We start from the raw sequence: 11,312 nt of genomic DNA on the forward strand, positions 1-11,312 counted from the left end.
GTTTCCTTGCCGTGTTTCCGGAAATGTACGATGAGTCTGTTGACTGTCGAAAGCATGATTCCCAAATTCTGCGAAATTTGCCGCTGACTTATTCCACCATCTGCTTGACCAACTATCCTTCCTCTATCAAAATCTGACAATTCGAGGGAACCTTGAGTTCTAGGCATGTTGTAGCACAAGATAATTAGTGTGCAGACCATTTTCATTTATATAGTGCTCTGTGAACACAAATTAGTTAGCATAAATCAGTTAAATGATGAAAAATTAGAAGTCTATTTACTTGTGACCACTCAGTGTGCATAGATGACACACTTGTTGTGTTAAAAGTAATTCTAATGTATATGAAAACTTTTGATATTCATTTAGGAGGTTCTAGAATTTATACAAATGAAATGTGGAAACTTGTTATGGATTATTTCACTCCAGGTAGTTAGAGTATAGAAACAAAGTAAGATTTCACTAAAAAACTCTTGATATTAGTTTAGGAGATTCTAGAGTTATAGGGAAGCACTATATGGAATCTGTAAGATGAATAGAAGTATTTTTATTCTTAGCATGAAAATCACCTTTCAGTTACACTGACCATTAAGGGCTTCATAAATTCACAGACAAATCTTTAATATAAATACTTTATTTAAAAAATCTGTTTGTTTTTTTTGTTGTTGTTTACAACAAACTTGTAATGTTTACTAAAAGTCTGCAAATTTTTGTTAAGATTCACTTAGTAAATTCAAAGTTATATGTATAATTACCCAGTTCCAAGATTGTCAAATTGACCAATTTCATTCTAACAGCATTAACATTTATAGGTATTTGCTGCAAAACTGTATTACTTTCTGTTGTTATTTTGTCTTGAAATACTCACATAATGCAATCTCAATCATAGCATATAATGTTCTATGGTTTTTCCAAGGTTACACATTCATTCTTTGTAGTTTTATACCACGTAAGTCTTTTCCACAGTACACTTTCGTTTCCAGCTTACTGGCATTACATGAAAGACCAATTATACTCTTCTTCAAATACCTGCTCTTAAAAGTGTACTGATTTCTGCATTCCCAACACACTTACTTTTTTTTTCACTTCTTTCTTTTCATTCTTATTCAGTATCTATCTTCAAAAGTCACCTACATCTTCGGTCTCACTTCATGTATTTTAATTGTTAAATTTTAATCTGGTGTAAAACAAATCAAATTCAAACAAATTCTCTTTCTACTGTCATTTATACCTTAATTGTGTCTTGTCTCAAGGCAACAGTAAAGTTTTGAATTTTACTGTGTCTTAAGTGAATGCTTCAGGATAATAAGCTGTCAATATCCTTTTTACAACCATATCAACTCTACTATATTTTCTTAAGCTAAGATGCTGAACTTTGTTGTTCTAGGACACTTTCCTTTGATAAAGTTGTAGCCAATAACCAAAATGTGAAGTCAAACTTTTATATATGAATAACTCCACCATTTAGCTTTATTACTTGCATTTGTTGTTCTTCAACTGAACTACCTTCTCATTTGAACATCCACATAATTTGACGTGGGCAATGAGATCATCACAACTTGCATTTATCAAAACCTTTTAGTTTTATTAGATAATTGTACAATTTCCACACTCTTCTCATTTTTATTATATCAAGTCTTAAATAATTTATTACTTCAAAATTTGAATCTCTGAATGTTACAGAAATAGATTGGATTATTGCCATCATATTATTTTCTTGGAGAAATGTAAGATGGAGAATTTCCAGTTTTTATTAACCATTAATGCCAATATCCATTAACTATCTGTAGACAGACTAGAACCTCCCCAATCTTTTTTGTTAGGCTACCCTATTTGGAGAAATGGCTAATTAAAAATTGTGAGTTTATAGACAAAAATTTACATCTATCTGCTTAGTGTCACCAATTATTTTGAGAAACTGGCTGCATCATTTTCAATGAAATTTAGAAGAAATACTCATGTGGATCCCACAAAAAGTGAGTTCAAATGGATAACCAACTGGACAAAAATTCATGTTTGGCAACAAAGATGTCTGATGTCACATGCAACACGGGTACCTTTGCATCAGGTGAATGATTTATGTTCTATGGCTCAAAATAGTAGAAGGGGGATGTGCCCATTTTACAGCATTTTTTTAACCCAGCATTGCAAGGTGCAAGTATGCTGTGGTGTGATTTTGAAATCTGTGTACTGGTGAATATCTTTGATTTTAATATATAAGAAAGAAAGAATTTCCTATCTGTGTTGTTACATTTTCCAATTTTCTGTTTTTCAGTGTATGATAGGAGGAAAATGGTTTCGGGATGTTTTAGGTGATGTGGACACAGCAAGCTTGGACAGTGCTCTAGAATTGGCTGTTGAAGCTGCCCACAATCATCTTGGGATAACAGATCCTCCAGTTAGAAATCATACTAGTGTACAAAAGGTGAGTTTCATTGTATTAAGAACAGAAAAATCATAATTGAATTTAACATGTACTTGTTAATGCAGCATCCTGCTTACTTTTTATGTAGAATACAGTGTAATTTTAAATTAGTTAAAAATATCATAAGTAGACACTGTTAGCAACCTAAACTTATTTGTTAGTGCCATTTCTAGATATGGAAAGGAATTAAAAGATATGTATACTGAATATATACTTCCACACAAACACATATGCTGTACAAAAAAAAAAGAGAAAAAAACAAACTAAAGGTACTTGGAATTTGTAAGATAACTATTATTACAGCCCAAAAATTCACTGTTATAAAATAATGTCAATCATCTACACTGTTTATTGTTGTACAAGTCAGGCACCAAAGATACCTCAGGGTTTATCAGTACTGTACTGACTTTAAGCATGTTGCTTTGATGCCAGGTTACCCTAGCTGCTCAGAGTGACAAAATTCATTTTGAAGTAAAATATTTTTGAATTTAAAGATGTAAACTTGCTTCTCTCAAATACCTATTTATATGCATAAGCTGCATGATCTCTCATTTGTTTTTCAGATTGCAAGATGGTGTATAAGATGTCTGATTTTCTTAAGCATTAGCTGATGGAGGAGTGATTGACATTATGTTATAACAGTCGTTTTCTCTTATTATAGGTATAATATTGTAAAGTCACTTACCCTTTAATTTTTTATACAGTTTAGTATATTTATTGTTACAATCTTTCTATTAGGGCATAACAGTACAAATTAAAAAGTGTAAAGCTAGTTATCTTTCCCTGTATGGCTTGGTTATTTTGACCAACCTTGCAACTACCATGTAACCATTAAACTGTACATACTATAACCTAATGTAGTAATTGTAGTTACACGAAATTTGGCAAGATTTTAATAAACATTACAAGTCTTTTGTACAAAAAAATATGTTTTTTAGTTAAATATTTCTACACAAGATTTGTCTGTGAATTTATGAAACCAGAGCCTGACTAGTCTGCATTTTTTTTTTCATGTTTCATATTCATTTTGCATAACCTGTAGAACTTCCTAAATGAATATCTAAAGTTTTTTCATTAAAACTTTATATTTTATGTTATTTTTTCCAATTTAACAATATGAGTGCTGAATGAGTGTGAATAACTACTAAGCCAATGTAACAAGTTAGAAATCAGTTGGCAAATGCATTGCTCAAGTTATGATATTAAATTACATGTTTCAGGTTCTCTCATGCATAACTCGTGGATAAATTTTTTTCTATTTGATATTTTCCATGTATATTTTCTTATCTACCCTAATAAGTTTCAAATTTTTACATTTTAGTTGCTTTTATAACAATAAATAAACAATATACATAAAACACATGAGATTTAGTACTTATGTGTAGGTTTTGTACTTTTTTGCAGTCAAAACCTCGAAGTGTTGATAAGAGTTGATAATTATAATTTAAATGGCTTTCTAACTAAGTTATGACTTAAAATAATTCCCCTCGCTGGTAGAGCTGACCTATATCAATAGAAACTTTGAATCTTTACACTGAATAATTAAAAACTTGTCATGAGACTGAGCTAGCTTTATATGTTAAACAGTAAATTAAAATCTTCTCTTTCTTTTGGTTATAAATAATGTAATAACACATTCTTTACCTTGGACCCAAGTCTTCTGGCATCCTCTCTCTGTAACTTCTGCTGAGCCTGTTTTGTCTTTTGATTACTTTTATCAGCTCATCCCACAATCTGCCTTTTATTTTTGGTTCTTCTACCTCTGATGAGAATCAGGTAACACCCATCTTTGTCTTTTAATACTCTGATAACTCGGGTATGGTATATTCCTTTGTTTTTCCAATACAATTCAGTACAAAAGATATCTCCATCTTGGAAAACCTAAATGCCTGATTTGAGTTTATGATCTGAGTGTATGAATATTTAATTTTGAAAAGAGCTGTTAGATAATATTTCATAAAGTGATACATTTTAGTGGTAGCACACTACCTACAACATTTAGAAATAGTATCAAAATGTAGTTCTGATACAATCTGTTCAACCACAAATTTATACTGGCCATAGTTGGCTCATGACATCCTAATTTGCTTATTCAAAATCATAGTAATATAGCATATTAAACCATGCAGATTGTTTGTACTTTTGTTTAACATATACCTGGGACAATATATCTGATTGAATTAAACAGTAATTAGAGCAAAGTTTCCCAGCATATTATAGTTCTACTACAATTAGATTTTTTTGAAAGTGAGTGGGTGAGAGCTCATTCTATATAAATCATAAAATAAGCTACAGTTTATATAGGTTGTTGATAATTCAAGCCATCCAAATTGTCTATTAGATCAACAAAATCCTTGCTTTTTACATCACCTCACCTGAAAGACACTTGTTTAAAAAAGGAAATGCCATGACTGGGATTGTGGTGTTGGTCAGCATAAACTAAAGAATATGGTCTTCACCTTTATGTGTAGAATATTTTGTGAGTTGTGTTGATGAAACTGGTTGAGTAGTTGATAATAAAACACATAAGATAAACATGTAACTCAGGAAATCCCAATTCAGTATCAGAACACTACAACTTTGTATACTGGGATATCACTTTGTTGCCCCCCAGTGGCACAGCAATATGTTTGTGGGCTTACAGTGCTAGATACCAGGTTTCAATACCTGTGGTGGACAGAGCACAAATAGCCCATTGTGTAGCTTTATGCTTAACATCAAACAAACCAAACCAATCACCTATGTCTATTTTTTTTTACATTATTGCTAAACAGTAATATATTGGAAGGTACTGTTATTGTTGAGCGTACCTTACAGATGATTAAGTACATGCTAACCATTTGTGGTTTATTGATTAATGAAATTAAATATTGGTAGGCATTAATTAGTATGTTCCTTTTCAAAATTCTAGTTTTGGTCATAAATTCTCAGTAATTATACATCTTCAAATGTAATATTATGTATAAAGAAATACTTTTTATTTTAATATGAGAATGGTGATGCTTACGAAAAATACAAAATCTAAACTTAATGAGTATCAAAGATCACTTATTTAGTAGTAGTATTTTTTTATATACTGTCATGGTTTCACTTTAGAAACAGAGCTTTGAGCTTAATGTTTCATAGTGAAGTATCTCTAATTTAAATATAACATTTCATTAAGCTAGGAAAGTTCTGTTAATAATATCACAGTTTCTTCCTTAAGTATTTTTATCATAACTATATTTACATTTCCTTTCAATAAGTACTGTTAATTAACAGTATCATAGTGTTGATTCTTTAAGTATTCTTATAGTAATAATATATATGTATATTTCCTTCAGCTGAGTACTTAGTATCGGTTCTTGTGGCAGGAACAAGGTGCTTTAATATATTCTAATATGTTTTCTGAAATATTCATTTTATAAATTTGTACTTTTTTTATGGTGCTTCTGAAGAAGACATTTTTGAACAATAAAACTCTTTGGTTAGCAGTGTGTGTGAGATGTGTCAGAAAGATTGCTGAAAATTTTAAAGAAATATTTCCGATAAGGTACATTACCTACTCTTGCATATATATCTGTTCTCATTCAGTGCTGCCCTCTATATGAAAAACGTTGTTGTTTTTTGCACAAGCCACAAGCCTTGCACTCCCATGTACCCCACGATTATCACGGTTCAAATCATCATGCGATCACTCTCCACCAATAGCAGTGCGACACACCCACCCGATGCATGTAACTTCCTCTATTCGATTCTACTGAACTATCACTTCTCGTTAGGCAGTGCTACAGACAAGTTGTATTTTGATTCTGCTCTCATCATACGTTTTTATTTTTCTCATACGAAAGATAATTTATTTCTTTTACTACTGTTTTATTTTTTAAAGTTTTCAGTTATAACTTATGTTAGTTATTCTTATTTTTTATTCGCATAATTTTAAAATTTTCTTCATTTTATGATGGATACCGAAGTTAATATTACTATTTCAGAGGTTCTACTGCCTGATATTAGGACAATTACATGGGCTTCAGGTAGGGTATACTCGACTGAGGAATTTTCGGCCTTAATTCATCTGGAGATTGAACATTATCTGAATCGAACTTTTCCCAATAGTGCTTGGCTTTCTCCTGAAATTGCATAACCTGTTTGTGACGATGATGATTTTGACAGCCTTTTTCCTCCTGTTGGTTATGCTGTGTCTTCCTGCACCTCTTATGTGGAATTTTCTATGCCCAATTCAGTCTTTCTAGACATTAGTTCTCAGGTTTGTTCCATTTTATCCATTTCAGCGATTTCTTACAGTCCTGTTCCTTATTACATGACATCCCTTCCTCCCAGTATTTTGTTTTCCTTCCTTCTGATGTTGAAGTTTTTGTTTCTCAGTTGCGAGCTTGTGCCTCACCCTCCTTGGGCCACGGATCAGTTTGCCTTGGCTTACCATCAGGCAGATTATCTCTTTCTTGTTTCTCAGCAATCAGAATCACTACTGCCAGTATGGGGGCTGACCCTGACAATCCTCTCCTTTTATCCTAGGCCCAGTTTTCATTCCTTTGTCTTACTCTTACAACTCTCTCGTGGTACTTGTACACCATGTACCTTCTTTCTGAGACACTCAACCAATCTCCTGAATGATATTCAGGGGATACCTTCTCCTTCCTTACTTCTATGTTGGCATGAGTGTCCTTCTCAGCTCTCTCTTCACACGTGGTTTCTTTGTTGTTGTGGACTTCTGAAGAGGGATGCTGTCTTGGCCCAGGTTTCTTTACCATCCACTCACCTTCAGGGCTTGTGGAACATTCCTTTTCTCCAACTGTCCATCTTGGGGAATATTCTTGAAACTTTGGAACCACACGTGGAATCTTTGAGGCAACATTTGACCCTTTTATCCTTGGTTGCTCATTTGTCTAACCCTTGGCCCTTGCAGTCCACTGTTCATGTTCCATGTCTGACACACTCCCATTCTTTACGTTCCTCTCACTAGGAGTTCCATGTTTCATCATGTTCATTGATACACGTCTCATCATCACCAGCAGTACTGGTGACTATCGTGTTGGTTCCAGTCCAGTGGGGGCTCGTTTGACCGATTGCTGCACCTTCCCTTACTGCTTGCGAGGTTCTATGACATTTAGGGATGTGGCTTCTCTGGAAGCACTTGACCTCTTAGGTCGGACACATACGTGATCTCTTCAGTGGACTCTGTGCAAGCAAAAGAATTCTGCTTAGGATCCCTTGGGTTCTCCCATTACCTTTCTTTCTTCTCTTGTTGATGATCTGTGTTGGTGTTTGAACAAGGCCCACAAATCATTGGGTGCACCTCTTCCTCCTCATCTGGATTTGCATCTCTTCACTGATGCTTCCCTACATGGTTGGGGGCATGGATCATTAACCAGGAGGCTTGCAGACAATGGATCACTTTCTACCTATAGTCAGGAATTGACTTGTCATGATCCATTCCATACAGTGTTATCTTACATCAACCACCAAGGTGGCACTCGTTCTCATTCCCTTTTGTGGTCAGACTTTGGATTTGCATTTTGGGGACCACAAGCTTATTATAATTCTTCTGGCATGTCATGTTCTGCATTTTTCACTCCCTCTCAACATTCCTCTGTTAATGACTTTTCTCCTTCAACACTTATCAGTTGGGTTCGGCTTTTGATTCACTTGAGTTATTCCTCCTTGTCTCCTTCCCAAAATATGTTCCAGTTGTTATCACATCAGATCAGGCACCTTACCTTTTCCTTGGTGTTTCACCTCCATTGTCTGTTGGAGGAAATTCTTCAAGTAGACATGTGACTACTACTCATACATTCATCTCCCACTGTCTGCATCGAGTGGCTGTTATTTCCTCATCAGGGTACGTTCTTCCACCTGTTGCCATCCTTCAAACTTTGGTGAGACTGCAACTGGCTAAGTTATTTTTTTATTTCTATTTTAGTTTGATTCGGGGACATATCCATTTTTTATCGTCAGGATCTTGCTCTGTGGTGAGCATTGCCTGTCCAGGTATACTTAATATATCACAAATCCACACTGTATGGCCATGATGATATAATAAAATACAATATTCCCATGGTCAATAATGCACACTGTTGAGATGGGGTATTCCACAAGATTGCTAGTAGGTTCCCTTTCAATATAAATTAGCTTCATTAATATGCCTGTTCTGGACCATATTAACCCATGGACTTACATCAGTATAGCAGAAGGAGATAGCTGCCGAATCTTGCCATCTCTTTGATTGAGTAAATCAAGTATGGTCTGCTTTTCAGAACAGAGTTTTCACGATCACCCATTGCACTGTCTCTGGAGCTCCTCCAGACACTTCACCATGTTTTATCCCCCCTTGTTCTTCTAGTGGAGAATGGAAGTCCTTGCCACTTTTCAGTTTCGAGCTGCTGGATCCTTCTGTGCTGTGGTACCCGAAAGTTCGCAATGTGCTCCAATGCTGTACAATCCTGTCTGAGGGGGGATAAGGTGGCACGTGTACAATACTAAATGTGCTCCATCTCTGTACATTTGGCTCCGAGGGTTGATGTTGCACCTAGCTTCTATAACTATCTGGAGGATGAGATTGCATATCATGTGTTTCCTGTGGTTTTCCTACTCCTCACTTAGTTTGCCTCATGATCACCAAAAGGTGAATAATGTTGCAGGAAGCAATGGTTCTCCCTCTGGTGGTCCACCTCAAGGAAATTTTGCCTCCTGAGGTTGCTGTTTCACAGTGTAATGCTTATCAAATTGAGTTTGAGTATGATATGACTCTTACTGTCATCATATGGATGTATGGTTTGTTGTGGATTATGCACATGTGCCCATATTGTTGTTCGATTTGCACAGTATATACTTCCATTCTGCTGAACTTGAGATGAAAATGGTGTGGACCCTCCTCCTACCACGGACTGGAGGTTATATTTCCGATTCCACTTGGTTTTGGACTGGAGTTGACCTGCTGTGTATGGTCCATCACACCCTAGACACACTACACCTTGGAGCACACCCAGTTTTGCTTTTCCCCACATTACTGTCTATAGTCTTTCTACAACGGGATTGAGATTATGATATAATGTGGTTCGGATTCCAATCCAACCAACTTCTCTCCCTTTTGGTTGTGTGACACTCCTTTTCACACTAGGCAAAGATTATACCTGGTACATAAGTGGTGCAGTCTCCCACGTATTGAAAGGATCATCAGTATAAGATGTTCTTTTGATGATTTTTTTTAACTCTCGCACCAGTCTCTCTACCTCTTCAATGTGAGATTGTAATGTGAGATGAGGTAATGTACGGTATCAGAAGTTATACTTTTCCTATACTGAAAATAATTTCTGATAGATACTTACTTCCTATCACAATTTCCACCTGTCCTTCTCACTGAAAACCAGTGCTTCCTTTTCTGCTTAAACTAGAAGTGATAGTTCTGTAGAATCAAATAGAGGGAGTCACATGTATCAGGAGGGTGTGTTGCACTCCTATTGGTGGAGGGTTTTGCATGCGAGATGCAGTTGAACCACGATAATCGTGTGGTACGTGAGAATGCAAGGCTCATGCCATGCGAAAAATAATTTTTGCATATAGATGGCAGCACCGCACAATAAGGCTAATAATTATTTTTAACAAATATTTTTTTACTAACTCTATATGAATATAATATTATTTAAACTTCACTGTTTGTGTGCTGCAGACCCTGCTGACTGAGAAACCATACAGGGCTAGTAGAGGAACATTTGTTAAAAATTATCACCTATATAAACCTACCGATCAACAGATTACAACTAACAGACAGCCCCCAGTGGCACAGCAGTATGTCTGCTGACCTACAACACTATAAACAGGGTTTCGATACCCGTGGTGGGCAGAGCACAGATAGCCCATTGTGTAGCTTTGTGCTTAATTCCAAACAAACAAACTAACAGACATTATATATCACTAAGAAAATTCAGAATATTTATTTAATCTAACTGCTACTAAAATAATTTATTCGGAATTCTTAGTAATTAGAAATTGTAATATGAACATGTGTATGTTTTATATTTTACTGTGCTTCAGCAAAATATACAAACATCTTTGATAATCGTGTGTATAGAATATTACTGACTAGTGTCATTCTTTTCTTTTCAGGGTTGTATACCTCAGTACAAAGTAGGCCATCACCGAATCCTTCAAGGGTTGCACAATGAAATACAGGAAAACTCGCTGAACCTCAGCTTGCTTGGTTCATCTTATGAAGGAGTCAGTGTCAATGATTGTATTTACAATTCAAAGTTAGCAGTGGAAAAATTTGTAAAAAAAATAAGCCATTCATGAGGAAACTAATCACTACATTAAAAGCCAAAATTTTAATGAAAGTAGTGCATTTCAAGATTTTTTTGTAGTGTAGTGCTTCCTCACTCTTTTGTCTGTAGGTGCTAGAAGTACTGCATTTTACTGAAAAAAAAGCCCAATAAAGCATTTCTTTACATCATTTTGGATACATTTTTGATAAATAATAGTGTCCAAATGTATGAATTTGTTTACACTAAAGTATCATAAGGATTTATGTGACTATATTAAATCATTTAGTGAATACATATAAGCTAGAAGCTATGACCATCATCTCATTCATGGTTATTTCAGTGTTGAAATACAGAATAGAAGGAACTTTATCTATGGAACGTATCTTTCTGTGATATATATCTCATGAAGAAATGTGCTTCTTTATTATTAAACCCATTATTTTTACAGAGAAACATATCCCATTATTTCACTGTTTGTTACAAGAAACTGTAGGATGATTAATTAACCCATCTAAGAAAGGTTAAAGTAGATGCATCAGAGTCTGTTTTGGGTTATAGTTTGTACATAATTGTATAAAGCATCAAATAAAGTTTTTTAATCCGTCACAGGAAAGGACAAAAGAAAACAGTCC

The 11,312-nt window shown here is 34.8% G+C and overlaps 1 protein-coding gene across 4 annotated transcripts in view; it reads left to right on the plus strand.

Moving 5' to 3' along the window:
- LOC106467320 (protoporphyrinogen oxidase-like) overlaps positions 1-10,868 on the plus strand; it is an 82,519-nt gene extending 71,651 nt beyond the window's left edge. For all 4 annotated transcript variants that reach the window (XM_013927664.2, XM_022395480.1, XM_022395481.1 and 1 more), the window contains exons 10-11: positions 2,273-2,422; positions 10,526-10,868. In XM_013927664.2, coding sequence (XP_013783118.1) covers positions 2,273-2,422; positions 10,526-10,711 — 336 coding nt within the window. In that variant the 3' untranslated portion in view covers positions 10,712-10,868. The remainder of the gene's footprint in view (positions 1-2,272; positions 2,423-10,525) is intronic.
- Positions 10,869-11,312: the final 444 nt, after the last annotated feature.

This window comes from Limulus polyphemus, unplaced genomic scaffold (assembly GCF_000517525.1).
Source record: "Limulus polyphemus unplaced genomic scaffold, Limulus_polyphemus-2.1.2 Scaffold2566, whole genome shotgun sequence".
NCBI lineage: Eukaryota > Metazoa > Arthropoda > Merostomata > Xiphosura > Limulidae > Limulus > Limulus polyphemus.